We start from the raw sequence: 18,325 nt of genomic DNA on the forward strand, positions 1-18,325 counted from the left end.
ATTCTCCTACCCATGTGGAAAACTATAGAACTATCATAACATTGGTCAGGATTAAATATTACCGGAGTGGCCACAGACTACCTAAAACTGAACATAGAGAATTTAAAGAACAGTAATAAGAACAAATGGAAATTTCTATTGAAGGATATTGTAGCCAAAATGATGGATTGTCCTATAATCAGAAATGACACTATTTAATTAAACACGCAGAGTAGTATTTATTTTTGACAACATTTGTTAGCAATACATGAAATGTCCCCCTATGAGGTTGACATGACTGATATCAGCCCCCAGGCGATTTGAGTTTGAGACCCCTGCTTTGTGTCTTATTCAAGCACAGGGTTTACATAATCTTATTTTGCTTTTAAAATGTGAAGAATGAGCAGTAATACTTTACTTATTGACATATAACATATTATTTTCTCTCTTTTTTTAGGACTGCTCACAACAATGGAAAAATCATGAAGCACACCACTAGCACTTGAGGAACATCTTGGTAGAGACATCAAAGTAGACTATGCAGGGCATGTACAAGGACAACATGGCCATGACCATGGCTACATGTAGCCCCCAGGCCGATGTGTGCAGCAGTGACATGGGAGAAGGGGATGTCATTGGGAAGTTGGAGAATGACATAAATACAGTCATTACTGCTGATTCTTGGGATGCCAGTTCCTCAGGTCTGACAAAGGGAGAGCTCAGCCCCTTGGTGGATATCCCTGGACCCCCAGTGGTAAGCCCAACAGCTGAGTCACCTGGAGGGATGGCCCTTAAAGTAGCCACCACTGTCTTACAGCCCATCTGCTTAGGAGACACTCCGGTGATGCTGCCTATTCATCTCCAGATGGCAGGGGCAGCTGGCCCTCAGGTTGGCCAGATGGGGGCGAGTCCCTACTTCATGACCAGCCAAGGCCCAGTCTCCCTGCCTCTGGTTTTGGAGCAGCAGGTTCTCCAGCACCTGCACCCTCCAGTGATCCCACAGAGCGCTCACTGCCCTGCCTTGTCCCTGCAGAACAACATCCTCTGTCAGAATGCCTCTGTGACCTTTGGCTCACCTCCAGCCATGGACCACAAAACAGCCGGGCAGGTGCAGGATCCAAGCCTTTTGTCCCTTCTCCAGAATCCAGCCTTTGCAGCCATCCTGCAGGACCTTTTCCCCTCTCAGTCGCCCTCATCCTGTCAGTCAACTGGATCTGTCCAGTCAGACCCTTTCACCTCTGCCTTTTTCCCGCCACCTCCACCCCCACATCCCTACAGCTCCCCACTGGCACCTCTGGTACCCCCAGCCACCCTCCTGGTCCCCTACCCGGTCATTGTCCCTCTGCCAGTGCCTCTTCCAATCCCTCTTCCCATCCCCATCCCCATCCCACAGAGCGAGGACTCCAAGCGGAACACTGACCCGCCGAAACCAACTTGCACTGTGAGCAAAAGCACCCAGACTTACACAAAGGATACAACTACCTCTCCTCTCCCTTCACCAAGAGGGTATATCATGCCTCCTCCTCACCTACAGCACGCCTCCCTGTCCTCTCTCTCAGTGGGTGAGGGAGAGGTGCTGGATCTATCCCTGAGGCCATGTCCAGTTGAGCCAAAACAGGAATTTCCCCAACAGCAGGACAATGTCCTCGACCTGTCAGTGGCTGGTGTGAGGAGAACGTGTATCCAGTCATGTGGCTCCAGTGGGTCACCATGGGGAGAGAGAGAGCGTGCACACCTCTCTAGTCCAGGTGCTACCAGCACCGCCTTGCCTCTGGGTGTCCTCAGACCCGTGGAATGCACTCAGAAGCTCCTGAGCGGCCTGGCTTCACTGGAGTTCAGCAGGCAGCACAAGTGGCTGGTAGACAACAGCATCGGGGCCAACTCTTTGGGCCGTGAGGCCTCTCTCAGCAGCACAGGCAACATTGAGATTGTCAGCACCTCGCAGACGGCCAAGGTCATCGTGTCGGTGAAGGATGCGGTTCCCGCCATCTTTTGCGGCAAGATCAAGGGCCTCTCGGGTGTGTCCACTAAAAACTTCTCCATCAAACGGGATGGCAGCCAGGGGGCTGCAGCTCTGCAGCAGCTCTACGGAGCCCCATCCAGGGCCCAGGGGGAGCAGCGTGACCCCAATGACCCCCTCAAAAAGATCCCCAAAAACAGAGCTATCAAACTTAAGAAGGTCAGCTCACAGGAGATCCACATCCTTCCAATTAAGAAGCAGCGTTTAGCTGCGTTCCTCCCCAGGAAGTGAAAGTGGTTGACTGAGGCAGGTTAATGTCTGGGCCCGTCTCTGAAGACTAGAACAGAACCACATGCTGCCACGTTCTATAGTCAAAGACATGTAAAGCAGTCTTTAATCGGCAGGAACTTGATTGATTGATCAGACAGCTGAGACTGTCCATGATACATAATGATTGTCTGATGTAAATGCCTGATAGCCTGACATGGGACTCTCAAAGGTTTGCCTTTGTATGTGTATGAATAGAAATATTTTTTGGTCACACACTTCAAACCATTCACTTTTATCTATCTATCTCTTCTCTCATTTTCCATGTTAAAACAATATGGGAACTGAATCAGCTGTCCAGATGTCACTGGTGATACTCTGTTTAACCCCCATCTTTGAGTTTATGGTTCACTTCCTCATGTTTTAATACCTATTTAGGCACACTGAAGCCATGAAACATGATATTCCACACTCTTTGAGTTACATTATTGGAGCTGAGCCGTATATAATGGCAGGGGCTGACTGTGACCTGTCCCATCATATGTAATTGCCATATTCATCAGTGGCTGAATCAAGCGAAACGTCTTCTTTGATGGGGAGGGGGTTAGCATGGCAGGCTAATAATTACTTGGCAAGGCTGCATCCCGCACTTTCATTAACTTTAATGAGTGTCGGAAACGCCTGTCAATGGCAACAAAGCACAGTTTTCATCATTTAGTTTCATGGGAGGAAAAAAGGGACCTAACTCGATACTCTCTTTACCCACTTTCAAATTAAACACAATCTTCATCAAGGGCTTCTCTAAAGAAAAACAGATCAGATTTTCAATGTTCCAGTAAGCTATTTTTGTTAACATTGACAATAGTCCTTTTTAATCCAATGCTTTTTTTTTTTTTTTTTTTACTCGTCATGTTGTTAGTTAAACCACTGGCATACATAAAACAAAGCTAAAAAAGAGAAATAGGCTTCACTCCCATCCAACTGCAACAACTGTCATTCTTTGCGGTGCCCAATTCTATCTCTGAAGAACTAGCTATTCTTACCATGTTTGGAGTGTATCGTTGACTGTCTCATTCACAGTTATTATAAAGCTGGTTCAGAGCGTGTAGTGTCATCATGATGTCAACTTCACCTGTAATGAGTGTACTACTACTGTGTACACTGCTTCAAGTGTTTCTGTTACTTTTTAATGTTTTCTTTGCACATACTGTATGATGTATTTATGCTGTACTGCTATTCATGCTTATGCTTAGAGATGTGTCCGTGAGTGTACCTGTGTGTCTTGGTTCTATTGGATGCACTTTGTCATAGCATTTTAGTTGAATGTCTAAAGTTACAAGGTACCGCTACCTATTGTTACCTACAGGACCCTACTGAGGATGGAAAATGTGTGGAATTATGTGGTTATTCTCTATGATAAGGGTGTCTCTGATAAAGCCAGGGGTTGATAGAACCCAGTGGCCTTGTGTTTGACTGTGGCAGAAAGATGTAAATCAAAAGGAAATGAAACTCACTAAATGTCCACAACAGGCCCACTTTAGACAACAGTAGTTGTTTTACTTTGCAAGTATTGTCTAACATTAAGTTATTTAATTGTAATGGATGGTTGTTTGAGGAGAGTACTTCCTGCCGGCATCAATTAATGCATCAGAACATCATTCAAGAGTGCACTGTATATATTTTTTTATTATCATCTCTCTCTGTGGACTGGACTAGAGTTGCTGTACAATATCATGATTCATTCTTGCCACTGTTTTTATAATTATGTGAGTGATGTGTTAAGAATGGAGTTATCACACTCTCCAGGGTTAGGCAGATGACAAACCTCCTCAGTCAAACATCTTACTTCCAAACTGTCAGTCAGGATTATCATGTCAACAGACTAAGCAAATAACAACTCAACACGTCAGTTGAAATATGTTGGCATGTGTGCTCTTATTCCCCTTGTGCGTACTTACCTTTTTATAGGGCAATACATTACAGCAAAATGCCCTGAAGTGTGGTGTCACAATATGCTTCTCTGGTTTGCTTGAACAAGACACACCATTTAAACTCCTGGATTGGCATTTCAATTTGTTATTCTTAGAAGATTGTCAACAATGGCTTCCAATCATCTTTACAAAGTAATCATGCCAGTCAAGGGTGACACAAATGGAGGCGGAAGTTTTTTAATGATGATAACCATTGTATTTATGTTTCAGCCAGTCATTCTCAACACTAGTGGTTATTGTGCAAAGTTTCCATTTTGTATGCATTGGTATTTAAGTAATGAATGAAACTTTTCTACTGTTAACCATCTGAGGGTTAGATTTTTCTAGGCAACGAAGGAAGGTGAATGATCACAAAATAAAATGATTGAGCAACTGTGTAATTGCAAGCCTTATTGTGAATCTTAATCAATTGTAAGTATGTAAATGTAAAAGTATGTAAATGGTGGACAGCATGTTTAGGTTTACTGTATCTAAGAGAAATACATCTAATATAATCTTGACCTGGGTCGTTTACTCTAGCTAAGAGAAATACACTCACGGAACACTTTATTAGGAACACTATACTAATACTGGGTAGGGCCTCTCTTTGCTATCAAAACAGCCTCAATTCTTCCAAGATGTTGGAAACATTCCTTTGAGATTCATTTTTATCATGCTGGAAGTAGCCATTAGAAGATGGGTAAATTGTGGCCATGAAAGGATGCACATGGTCAGCAACAATACTCAAAGAGGCTGTGGCATTCGACGACTGTTTGGTATTAACGGGCCCAAATTGTGCCAAGGAAACATTCCCCATACCATTACACCACCTCCACCATGAGAAGGTGTACAGGTGTTCCTAATAAAGTGTTTGGTAAGTGTATATCTAACCTGGGTGGGTCACACAAGAAGAAAGGAGACACACTGTTTTCCTTTTCAGTATGTTTATAAAATAGAAAATACACAACATCATTAACACAAATACATATTCATTGTTTTGAAGACTTGTTTTGGCCGTGACTTTAGGAACATAGGCGACTTGCGCAACACATATTTTTCAAGTACTTTGAGATGCAAAAGAGAGTTTAACAACACTATGATTTTGTGTTGCATGTATGGCACAACAGGTACTTAAATTCACCAAGGGACCAACGGAAGAAAATGTAGGTTTAGTGCATCACAACCAATACAGTATGCTACAAGGGTTTGTACTAACAAAAAACATATACACCTGAGAAATCTCAAAGTAAAGCAAGGCAATTTCTATTGTATCATTTTGAGGGGCATTTTAACTAAAAGGCGCTGTATAAAGTATTAAAAGGCTGTATGAAATACATTGTCTGCAATTTTCACCCCACCCCTTCACATTTTCTACTTATATATGATTTCATTAAAATATTATTTTTTCTACAAAAATGTACATTCTTATCGCTGATATTCATGGTTAAACCCATAAAACTGTACACCAGAGCTGTTTTCATTGATAACAGTGATTGTAACGGTCAAAATGACAACATTGACGTCCTAACTGGACCGGTGTAGATGTTTCTTACTGGTACTACAAATGTTATTACATAAAAATTAATTCAGCATAAAAAGCCCTTAGAAAAGTCACATTTACACTTCTACAATAACATGTCCTCTGAAATAAATACAAGCATCCAGTGATTTCCAAATCATTGATTTAGAGCTCCGGATGCTTCCAGACCAAGGCTCTTCGGAGTCCTCCACATTAATAATGCCACCAGCAGGGGGCAGTCAACTCTTTTATGCTTGTCAATGACAACCACACAGTATGTCAACCCCAGCCTGTCAACGACACACATGACAGTCAGAGGGATTCCAGCATGACACAGAGTTTGAATTTCAAAATAATTCTCAGAACATATCACATGAGGCCCTAAATCCCACACCAACCCCTAGCCCCTGCGTAGTGTAGACCAGAGAGAATCAGATCATATGCAGAAAATGTTGCCACTTAGCATAATGTATCAGAGTACTTTCAGATCGACAGGTTACAGGCTAGGGGTTCATTTGGGATTCAGGTGAAGGTCTTTGTTGGCGATGCCAAAATATGTTTTCGAGGTGTACAATACAATGACCATGTGAAGGAAAGTAATCAGTTTAACATATATGCTCTTCACCTTTCAGAAATTAAAATAACTGTCATGACAACACTCTTGCAGTCTGTCTTGGACTGGCAGCCAGCAACATTTTAAATGAACAGGAATTGAAATGGAAAATTTAAACAAAACGCTCTGCAGCTTAAATGAAACAGTGTAGTGGGGGGGGGGGGGGTAACATCTGGTATAATCGATGATAATAAACATATCATCCCTCCTTATTAACTGGAATTCCAAAATAATAAAAACAAAAGTTTAAGAGGAAACATTCTCCATCTTTGGGAATCCAAAATCAGGATCAGAAGTCTCAGTAAAATCAATGTTCTTGTGTGTGCGCCCTCCCTGTGCTATGCAATGTAAACACTCCAGAGATTATCTTCCTTTGGGATTGAAACAAGTCGATGCCGTCTATCTGCCTTGGACAGCTCTCTGTTCGCTGATGAGGCAATGAGGTAACGTTTGTGTGCACTATGCACAGCGCATGTCTCCCACACACTGTAAGAGGCACGCTGCAATAAGGTTGGAAAACATCCATGGAAGTCAGGAGTCACGGTGACCTCTACGAGACGCCACGTCTATACGCTCTGTGTGTGTCGTTGGTGTGTGTGGTGGTATGGTGAGCTGGATCCCAATCTTGGCTCTGTTTCAGTCAGCAGTATTTGCCCTGCTACAGCTTGCCTTGTCGGAGTCTCTCTATGTGATGGCACAGCTTGAGGGCAGGCCCCAGTTTGAGGCCCATGTACTTCATGACCATGTCGCTCCGCAGCAGCATCAGGGCCTTGCCGTCTATTTCCTGCAGACACAAACGGAGAGAGCAGTCAGGAGCTTCCTGGAGCAGAGACCATCACACTGTCCAGGTCCTGTGAGGCTCAGTGGGCAGAGCAGGGGGCTGGTAACACCTAGGCTGTGCTCAGGTACAGTATACTAAACATGCATGCTGTACTGTAAATCTGTGTGTGTGTGTATATATATATATATATATATATATATATATATATGGTATAATGGTACATAACTATTATTACTGACATTGCTCTCTAGCTTGAAGTAGAACTATCTTTATTCAATACCACTTTATGGAATTTGGGGATTAGGATATGTAACTACTCAAAGCAAACAGTATGGGGTAAGGTCTTGAAATAAAACATGCATGGTAAGAAACGAGAGGGCTTTTGGCACTATACTCCAAAAGCTTGGATTTGAAATCAAACAATTATTATGAGGTTAAAGTAGAGATTCTCAGCTTTTATTTGAAGGTATTTGTGTTCATATTGGTTTCACCATTTAGAAATGACAACAATTTGTATACATCCGTCTCCCTATTTCAGGGCACCAAAAGTTGTTGGACAGATTCATATAAGAGATTTCATTTTATTTCCACTTCTCAGCTGCTCCCAGCCCATCCCACATCTCTCGATATACCATCCTCTCTTGGTTTCCTCTCTATTTTTCAATTGTGCTGTGATGTCTCACGTAGTTCCTGAAACTTTTTTCTTGTAGAGCCTGCACAGATTTTGAGCTAAAAATGATTATTTTTGCTAAGAGTATAATTATATTGATTATCTATCAATTGCTAAGTCACTCAGTAATACTTTTTTGTAGGGATATTTTTAGATGAATATTGTTTTTTTGCCAGCCATTCCTGAACCTTAGACCCAAAGTCAGACACCCGATTTTGGCAATACCAAAACAGATGTTCTATTGCTGCGGTTTCCTCACGACAAAATCTGCATAGTGGCGTTTGTTCAATGCCTCATATGGTGAGCATTCTTTTGGTTGCAATCATATTATACAGCACTTTAAATTGAAAAAAACAAAGTGATGAGTCAAATGTTGTTTTATATATTGATTCATAAACCTGATGCCATGGGATAGGAACGTCAAATATCTGTTGTAATACAGATAATTTTGTACCCTGTATGGCGCAGCGGAAATGAAACTGGTATGCTGATCTATTTATACTAATCTTTTTCCACCATTTGTGACTTTTAATACAAGGCGAACAAACTAAATCCTCTTCACCTTTTCCAATTTTCCCCTTCCAATTTATGGCAAGGCTGCAATCAGTTGATTGTGAGTTTGGATTCAGCATACAGTCCTATATTCTTTGAAAAATTGTTTATGCGACTCACGTGTTTCCGGAACAGCTCAGCGTGTGGGGCGAGCGCAGACGGGTCGGCGTCCCTCACAAACTGCATCACCTCCTCGATGGACCAGGTAGAGGGGCTCTTACCGGCCACTCTGGGGGGCTCCCTGTCTGCCGCGGGGGGCTCAGGGCCCGTGGTGGAGCTCGCAGCTGGAGAGAGAAAGACCAGGCGCTCAGTCCCCCAGCACTCAGAGACCAGAAGAGAGAACCAGACATATCCAGAGAATGGATCTCAAACAACTGCAAAACCCACGAGCAGTAACCGACAGACGGACACACAGTTTCTAAGGAGGATATACAAACAAACACACACCGTGAGGTGAGAGAAGGCTCCTAGCGGGCCTACCTTCCACTCGTCTGTGTGTGTGTGTGGAGGTGAGGTCGGTGGGGTTGGAGGAGGGGCGGCGGAGGGAGGTGCCGTGGCCGGGGTAGTAGGGGCTGCCCCCGGCCTGGGTGGGGGGGTGGTACTCAGAGGGGCTCCGCAGCGTTTGGGGTCGCGGGGTCATGGAGTTGGAGGCCGAGTCCATGAAGTGCTGCTCCTTCAGTAGGCTGTTCTCCTCATGGGGCAGAGTCTCTGCTGGAGAAACATCACAACGCACACAATTACACCACTAAAAGATAGAATACAAAACTTTTGTCACTCCTTCTTTATGAATATTAATACATGCAACTGAAACAGCTTGTTCTTTGAGGGGAGAGAAGGGGAATGGAAAATATGTGATCTAAAATATGTAGAGACCTTCATTTAGGCCTTTCATTCAATAACCTTCACACATTTACTTTGTAGGAATGATTTAAAATGGCAAATAAAGCTGCTGGATGTGGACTTCTAACCCTAACCGATAAGCTGTTGTAAACTTGAGGTATTTATACATCTCTCCATGTTTTTTTTACTTCAAAGTAGTGTTGAATGATGTATGTTTCTGTGCAGTGAGACTGTAGTGACAAATGCTCCTTGGTACCTTCTGAAGGGTGGGCCTCGGTGCGCAGAAGCTTGGGGGACAGAGGGGCTGCGTAGGGGGGAGAGTCCCTGGAGAGACGCTTACTCCCCCGGTTCAGTGACGGTGCCTCCAGTGCCTCCTCTTTCACTAGAACAGAGAGGGGGGGAGCTGCTCTGAGCCACTGCTATGGTGTACACGCATCCAGAATTGCCTCAGCATTTCTCAGTCAAAATAATGTTAAAAAAAATAAAATAAAAAAAATAAATACATTTTGTGAAACAAGTAAGCGCACACACATATGGACAGACATATGGACAGACAGGCAGGCAGGCAGGGACAGACAGACAGACAGACAGACAGCTACCTGACTTGGTCCTGTCATAGGCGTTGTACTGACTGAAGGGCTGGCTGCTGAACAGGTTGTCACACTGCAGGTGGCCACACAGCGTCTCCAGGAAACGCAGCACGAATGAGGCACTGGAGGCCGAGGGCAGCTTCACCAGACGAACACCGCCGTCCGTCCTCACTGGGGTCAAAGGTCAGAGGTTAAACACACAGCCTCATCACTGGCTCACTCATCAACCACGGGTCCATGGGTGAAAAAGACCATCTGTACAGCATCCTTCAATGCTCCTAACTACTAAACTAATACTACTACCATGTGTAATATCTAAGCTTTCTGTGCTTTTTCTGACGTCATTCCTTGACGTATACATTCTATATGAGGCGCATGACTGAAGTACAAAATGTAAACGTGCCAGAGTGTGGTACAGAGTGTGGTCATAGCAGCACATTGTACCCATGGGCTGGACGGGGTTCAAATCCTCCATCCAAGCCTTTCTACTCTGTCTCTCCTCTCTCTCATTGTAAGACCATCTCTACAACTTCTACCTGTCTGAAGAAAATAGAAATATGGAAGGAATGTGGCAAAAAAAAGAAAAGTGAAACATGATGAGATAATGGTTTTTCTATGTATTGTTTGTATTGAAGAATTCTTGTTTGTATTGAAAAATGCAGTCATGTGACAGTAGGTGAAAAGATGAGTGTTGCTGTATATAGTTTCTAGTGTGGAGAAGTGGAGGGAGACTGAGGGAGGTGGAGTGGTTACCTCTGACCAACTCCCCCCCGCCAGAGTGGGTCTGCAAGGCGCTGAGCAGGACCTTGGGCTGGTAGGCACAATCCAGACACGTCTGAACCGCCTGCTGGAGGACAGCATTCACCGGCCCCGGGCCGAAGTGGTCCGGCAGCCGCTGCATCTGTTTCCTGTCCAGGTGTGGTCCGCAGTTCCCGTGCTTGTTCACATACACACACACTGTGCCCGGCGCGCACGCACGCGCACACACACACACACACACACACACACACACACACACACACACACACACACACACACACACACACACACACACACACACACACACACACACGAGGAGAGAGACGGAGACTGTTTCAAAGGTGGTACACCATAGGTTGGGGTTGGGATTGAAAAGGTTGTAATTTGAGATTGAGTGACTAAGTTGTGTGATGAGGTTGTTGCACTGAGGGGTTCACCTGTGGAGATGACAGAGCTGAGGTGGGAGGGGAGGTCTTGTTGCCCCTGAAGGCTGGCCAGCCGGCCCGCTGGAGAGGCTGAGGACACCGGGCCCTGGAGCAGACGTGGCTTTCTCTGGAAAAACAACACCCACCCCACCACTTACTGGTCAGCCGTTACTGTGGGTCACAACAGAACCATAACCCACCAAGTCATGCGAGTCACTGTTCAAAGTTCAACTGTTCAAAGTTCAACTGAGCCGGTGGGTTTTCAGTGTGGTGGGACAGGGACAGACAGCTCAGTGAGAGGAGGGGAGTGTTACCTTGCTCCCAGGTTTGGGGCCTCTCTTCTTGTGCGGCCTGGGGGCCAGCTGTGTGCTGGCGGCTGTCTGGGGGGCTGTGCCGTTCTGTGCAGCGGCTGCCGCCGCCTCAGCCACCGCCTTGAGCATGGCGATAGTCTCTTTCTTGGGCCGGCGCCCCCTCACGCCTTTCCTGACGGGCAGAGGGGGCAGGGGGGTGGGCAACCTGTAGGGGGACTGCATGGAGCGCCTGCTGGGCTTGGAGGGCGACGCTGAGAGGACCGGCAGGGTCTTTGGCAAGGTAACTGCAGCAACAACAACAACAACATGACAGAGATTAGCATGGTTAGCATGGAGGCTAAGGCAGGTAATCACAAAGGTCCTACTCCACCCTAAAAGCCCTGTCCAGTAGCTGTGAAATGTGTTCATCGACACTTGTTGGACTGATTAGTCCTAATTTCAGGGACTGGGGCTGCTGTAGCTACAACAATTCAGAGGTCACACTAGGTGGAAGAAGTTTGCTACTGAGTTGTTGCTTACGGTTATGAAATTGTTATGGGGTAACAGAAAATAAGGGCAGTCGAAAACAAAGAGAGCATCTTCTATGCATTCCTTAGGGAGAAGGGAAAATCCCATTAGATTGCAATTCTACAACAATCCTAAATTAATTCAATTCCTAGGACTATTCAGACATTAAAAAATACTCTTTATCGTCAGCTTTGTAAAACAATGCAAGACTAGCAAAGTATAATTCTTACATCAGCCATCCAAACATCTCAGCAGAGACTGGAGGAGTAATGGTGCATTGAATCCTTCACAGAAACATATATTCCTTTGTCTGTGCTGGTTCCTCTGGCCTAGGCCTATACATGCAATTCAAATAATGAGCAGATAACCATCTCCCATCTCAGAGAGTCCCATGCGAGCTGGGGGGACAAAGGCTAAAGATTAGGGTAGAGCTGGCCTTTCAGAAACACTAGGACTCGGGATAGAGAAGTGCAGTAGATGGGCAGTCATTGTGCCATGTTTAAATAAAAGCCTTTCTGAAAAACATCTATCAATTGTACGCAGGTATTTGTATTTTTTTGTGGGTAACTTGAGGGTCAAGTTAGTCTAAAGCAAAAATAATCAAAATTTGCATCCTTAGCTAACAAGAGCTTCACTCAACTAATATTCTAATTCTACCGTATACAAATACATGTTTGTCATGAGAAACTCAATACATGGATAATGCACACACTGAGGGCATCATCCACTGAATATATACGGCGAAGATTTCAGACACTGAGATACAGTTTCTGAAAACCAGCATTATTTGCTTGATACATAGAACAATGCCGTCTGGGAAAGTACAGACAGAAAATGGTACGTGTCACTCAAACAGTAATTGCCATTTCAAAGGAAATTCAAGCAATGCCTACCTGTCTTCCCTCTTGCCTGTCCTACCTCCCACAGTCTGGGATACCAAGCTCTATTCCCAAAAGGCAAGCTTAGCCTAACAGATCTCTGCAAACTCACACCGCCCCTCCATGCATAGCTGTTCTTCATGAATGAATTCAGCATTGTGCAGAAACACAGACACCTCTGGCAAACTTTCATGATTCACATTGGGAACATTGTATAGAACCCAGTTTATATTTAATGAATTTGACCAACAGTAGACCTATTCAAAGCCAACTGAAGAAAAAAAGACAAGATAGTATTTCTTTGTAAAACAGTAAATACTTTGATGGTAAAACATTTTCCATTAACCAAGTGAAATAAATGGTTCATTCTGGGGCTACAAAATGATAAAACATGGACCCCATCAGTGATTACACACAAATCTTCTAAATACACAATTTCACATCACAAATGTAAGCAGTATACAAATAATTCAAACACAGACATTTTGCCACAGTTGAATCAAAAAATGACATTCATCCCTTTTCATAATCTGTAATTGAAAACATGTTCATTCACCCTCCACACGTCAGAGGAAAACACAGTGCCAAAAATAGAAATAGAACAAAAGCAGAGAAACTCACCGTAGACGGGGGGGGGAAAAAACAAAGAGGCTTTAAATTCCCATGGACACCCACACCGTAACAGCCGGTCTCACCACCTAGCAGCCTACACTCATCTGGTCCACACAGAGGAGGATTCCCCCAGATTTAACACTTCCCACACAGACAATAACAAGAAAGAATGTCTTTACAAAATGTCAGAACGAGCCCATAACAAAGCCCATGCTGACAGACGAGCCAGGCTCAGACACAGACTGATTCACATTAGAGAGGGGGGGAGGAGTGGAGAGAGGGGGGAGAAGTGGAGAAATGAGGAGGAGGGGGGGGGGGGGGGGGAGTGGAGAGACGGGGGGGAGGGGGGAGAGGAGGAAGGCTGGCTACACATACGTACAAGGGGGGATCGTTCTCCTAAGCCCCACCCAAGCTTTAGTCAGTGTGTGTGCGTGTGCGTGTGTGTGTGTGTGTGTGTGTGTATGTAGGAGCTCTTACAAGAGGGTTGGCTCCTGAAAGGGTTGGCTCCTGATTCCGCAGAGTTGTACAACACATACGCCTCTAGTTAGGAGCTTTCACCCTGAAGCAATAAAGCAGGAGCCAATGGCACAGCACAGCACCAACGCCCTGAATACAATATAAAACACACAATTTTGTGTGTTTTTCTCATAATAGCTGACATAATAGCGGCCTGACATCCAGGACTCTACATACACACTTCAGCTGCTCTCATGTAAACAACAGGAATCCGTCCATGTAAACAGGTTGGATGAGGGGGTCACAAATCTCCCCTCCCTCTCCATTTCCTCCCTCGCCTCCTCGCCTGTTTTCCATCTCTCCCCTTTCTCTACCTCCCCCTCCTTCTCTCTCTCTACCATGTCTCTGCACAGCCTCAATATAATGTGGTCTAATGTAAACTTTCTGATTCTGCCAGTGCCACCCCACAGGAACAGTCACGCTATGGATGCCTGGACTGACCATTCACAAGATCAAAATGCTTTATAGTGTAAACAATTACATTGTTTACAAACAACGGAGTAAAACAAGCTTATATGCTTATATTATTTGAAATATCTTTCATAAATATATTTATTCTTTAAGATGAACTGCAGAGGACAGGAACAAGACAGTTTGCATTTCACTTTTTTTGGGTGGTCCTTTATACACTAGAAAGGCTGCTCTTCTACAGCCTGAATTGGAGGGTAATGTGCAAAAGGCGCATGGGACGACTAGCACGGATTTCAGCATATACAGTAGGAGTCTTTGATAGGGAGCTGCAGGTGGATAGGACACCACTGTGTAAACAGCCCTGCTCATCCTGTTGCCGAATGATGGAGCTCTTTCTCTAGATGTACATGCTGACAAATGGGCTATTTTCATTCACGATGTCTACCACCGATGAGGCTACCCTGTTTCACATAGGTGATTAGTGAAACTGTGAGGCAGCCCCGCGATTCGCCTAATACAACAAGGGAGAATGTGCCATTGCACTTTAAGAAATCAGACAGTTCAGCAATGCATCTGGCCTCATAATGTAGTTTTACGTTGAACTTAAGCCTATAGGGAAATAGCAGAATAGGGCTACCTGTGCTGTGGGTATCGTTCTCTCTGTCCAGCAGGAGAGGTGGACAAGTCCACAGACCTCACCAAGTCCCTTTTTGCTGGGAGGCAGAGAGGCTGTAAATTGTGCTCGAAAAACTGAGTGTGCGCACACAAGAAAATACACTGATACCTGACTGATTGCATTTTTACAAATTAATATTCCTGTGGTTAGAAATAGATAGGAAAAGTTTGCATGAGGGGAATTTTCCTGCCCTGCGGTGATTCACAATTTAGCCAACCAAGGGTCTACTGACCGACCAATTGACAACTCGGAGGGGCTACTATAAATAAAAGTTAAAAAAAAAAGTGTCACAATCTGTCATATCTAGGCATGGGACGAAATACCGAAATGTGGTATACCGCAAAATGAAAAAAAGTGCTCATATTGTGCTCTGAAAAACATATTTTCTTGTGTGTGAAAACATGTCCACATGCTAGGATAACTAAATAAACAATTAAATCAGTCTCTCTGAATGTGTTGGTATGTTTTGGCTGCTAAGCCTAGCCTTTATTTTGTTAAAGCACTTTATTTTAACAAGATATTGTAAATTTTATTCCTTACATTATGAAATGATAAACGACAAGTAATCTTGTTCAATCTTGTTCAGCCATACTCTGTGTGTGTGCGTGCATCTCCTGACTATCCTAAATCCCAGCGTCTCTCACTCTGTCTCAATGGAAAGGAAGGAAAAACACACACACACTCCACCCACGCATGCAAGCATGCACACTCACGCATTAAATCACAGTCTCAGTATGCTGGTATCTCTTTGTTTTTTCTACACACTGTTTTAACAAAACATTGTCCTCCTTACACATTGTATGCATTAAGGAATAAACAAGCAATCTTGTTCAGTAATACTTTTGTTTCTGTTTTAACTTTATTTCTGATATCCTGACAGCAACACATATCGTATTGCGTATCTTATCGTGCATCCTATTGTGAACCCTGTATCGTGTATTGTGACCTAAGCATATAGTACCACCCACACATAGTCATCACAGGAGAGGATCATCAGAGGATGATGTTTTGGGTCATATTTGCTTGAAAGTCTTATATTTGTGCAGAAATTGACAGTTGTATGTGGTATGAAGAGGCCAAGCAGAACCCAGCATCATCAAACACACTGCACCAAACACTCTGTTAACTAAACGCAATGATTACAGAGTTTTCTATAGAAAACGACTATTATACCATACTGTATTAAAAATCCCAAATCATTGTAGTACTGTATTATAAAACATTATGAGCTGTTTATAATCAAGGTTGAGTCTATAGTTTTCCATGTCTGGGCTAAAAGCCAAAAATGTACAGGTTACGGTTGCATTTCCAATCCTTGACCTCAAGCCACAGTGGTAGTAACACACATCAGTGGCTGTGTAGGAAGGTTACAACAGGAGACAGGTCCTTATAATGAGTTGTTTGTTGAAGTTATGATCCCACTAAGACATGATGATGACCCTGTCCTTTCCTCAGAAACACGCACAAGATGCACTAGACGCCCATCCATCACCACCGTATCTCTCTAACTCATATCCATTATCCTGTCAGAGCCTCACAACCTCCGTATTACAGGCTTATCTTCCCCACAGAAATGAGCAGCCTTAAAGGATTACCTCACACGTTATACCATTGAAAAAATTACAACTACTTTTACAACTACTTGCTCATTTGATCGAGTGTCATTTTATGTTCTGTCCACTTAGCTAATGACAGTTAGCCTAGCTGAAGCTAGACCAGCACTGTACACAGCCAGCCTACTATCTTTACTCTCATTAACTACAATGTTAAGCGGCCCATGTTCGAGAAGGTTTCTGAGCGAGCGCATTGATTGGTTCTCACATATTTACATGCATTTATATTTGGTCATGGTTTCTCGTTCTTTGCTCCTTTCGTTGGAGTGAGAAGTGATGGGGGGGGTTCTTAAAACAAATATACCTTATGGTTTGTTCAATTCAACAAGATACAAGAAGTACACCAGTCAGCTTCGGGCTCAGCCCCTTCATTATCGATTCACCGTGCCAAAATCAAAAGGCCTCCCCAGACTCTTTGTCTGGGGAGGCCTTTGAAATCTTTGTCTGGGTTTAAACCATCTTACATTATTAAGAAAGAGGAGAACCCTGAGCCTAAGTGGCAAAATGCATAAAATTATCTAAACATATGGACTGGCCAATTTATTTTCTTTTAATCCCAAGGTATTTCGCATCGCCTCTTTCAGACCAAGAAAATGCAACGGTTTGATCAAATAAAATAAAATTAGTATTCTATTTTGCTGCTCTTCAAGCCTGTTTCACAATTACAAAATGTCCAGAGGCAGTAATTGCTTTCAAGTGAAAAAAATGATCATAATACAAAAAAGGAAACACAGAGGATTCTAATAATCCTCCAAAGGAAAACACGAAAGCGTGGAAATGAGACTTTCCCTGAGAGTCTGTTTTTAAAATAATGCAAAGGTTAGTAGTGTCTCATTAGTCTGTCTGCAAGCCTCAAGACTGCAAAAATAGAGCTCCAGCGCTCCCTACAGGTTAAAACTTACTACTGTTTCCTGGCGGCTGCAGACTGTGCTTGGTGACGGAACACCAGCCTACAGGGAAGATGTCGCGGGAGTCCTGTTTGCACCAATAATCGAAGGCGCCCCTCCACCCGTCAAACATGACAAACACCTCTTCGCCTTTCACTTCGCCTATGGTAGCAGGGCAGATGAGGTATGGATTCTTCTTGTCTACAGCCTCCAGCTTCATTCCGGGCTTGAAGTTGTTCTGGGAAGGCCTTGGAGGTTCCTGTCAATGGACAATGATAAAGACACAAAAAAACAAATCAATCATGTACAGTGTGTTGCCAAACACTAACTTGCAATACTTGTAAAGATAAAAGGTATTATGTAAAGGTTTGGGTACCTTCTTAAAAGCGGTTGCTGGTGCCATCTCTGCTCCGTTTAAGGTTCTCAACAGGAACATAGGCCATGAGGACGCATTCATTCGGAACCCTTTCAAACACACAGAGAAGACAGACGTCATGTAGCAGGGAGACATGCGTTAGACAGCTCTGCACCTCTCCATTCCCTCCTCCCACGGCACAAGGCCTCCATCCCCACCTCCCACGGCACAAGGCCTTCATACCCAGTGGTGGCTGCAGCATGTCACCGTTCTTCTCACACGTGCCGATAGGCTGGATGTCGGAGGAGTCCACCAGCCTCCAGAAGTCATTGGTGTTGTCGCTGCCGTCCAGACGGAGCCGCAGACGCACACCTGTCATGCCCATCACAGTGGCGATGCACACTGAGGTGGAGTTGCGTGGATCGTGAGCTTCAAGCTTCATGCCCACCTTGAAGTCATTGGTGGGTGGAACTCTGGACTAGAAACAACACAGGGGACACCATCAGAGGTGAGGAGAACATTGCTAGGAGTCTACATTGTCCAATACCCTCAGCTACTAACTATAGAATGAATGTTTCCTGCTGTTAATCAAGTATACATGTAGGGCTATGACACTACAACCGTTGTAACTGTC

General features: G+C 44.2%; 2 protein-coding genes across 3 annotated transcripts in view; one reads left to right on the plus strand and one right to left on the minus strand.

The window, feature by feature from the left end:
- Window positions 1–595: 595 nt before the first annotated feature.
- On the plus strand, window positions 596–2,285 carry rai2 (retinoic acid induced 2; the record flags this gene model as incomplete). Its single annotated transcript, XM_083671492.1, has 1 exon — window positions 596–2,285. The coding sequence occupies one exon, from the start codon at window positions 596–598 to the stop codon at window positions 2,228–2,230; it is 1,635 nt and encodes a 544-aa protein (XP_083527618.1). The 3' UTR covers window positions 2,231–2,285.
- Window positions 2,286–5,111: 2,826 nt separating this feature from the next.
- The window catches only part of LOC310805347 (sex comb on midleg-like protein 2), a 30,568-nt gene continuing 17,354 nt past the window's right edge, over window positions 5,112–18,325 (minus strand). Inside the window, exons 5-15 of one of the 2 annotated variants that reach the window (XM_083670993.1) lie at window positions 17,935–18,169; window positions 17,713–17,801; window positions 17,352–17,595; window positions 11,240–11,520; window positions 10,938–11,052; window positions 10,495–10,698; window positions 9,751–9,912; window positions 9,408–9,533; window positions 8,792–9,022; window positions 8,432–8,595; window positions 5,112–7,092 (exon numbers count right to left, since the gene is read on the minus strand). In XM_083670993.1, coding sequence (XP_083527119.1) covers window positions 6,967–7,092; window positions 8,432–8,595; window positions 8,792–9,022; window positions 9,408–9,533; window positions 9,751–9,912; window positions 10,495–10,698; window positions 10,938–11,052; window positions 11,240–11,520; window positions 17,352–17,595; window positions 17,713–17,801; window positions 17,935–18,169 — 1,977 coding nt within the window. In that variant the 3' untranslated portion in view covers window positions 5,112–6,966. Of the gene's footprint in view, window positions 7,093–8,431; window positions 8,596–8,758; window positions 9,023–9,407; window positions 9,534–9,750; window positions 9,913–10,494; window positions 10,699–10,937; window positions 11,053–11,239; window positions 11,521–17,351; window positions 17,596–17,712; window positions 17,802–17,934; window positions 18,170–18,325 lie in introns of both variants that reach the window. The other variant, XM_083670992.1, reaches the window with a different exon arrangement.

Source organism: Argentina silus (assembly GCF_951799395.1).
Source record: "Argentina silus genome assembly, chromosome: 6".
In the NCBI taxonomy this organism is placed as follows: domain Eukaryota; kingdom Metazoa; phylum Chordata; class Actinopteri; order Argentiniformes; family Argentinidae; genus Argentina; species Argentina silus.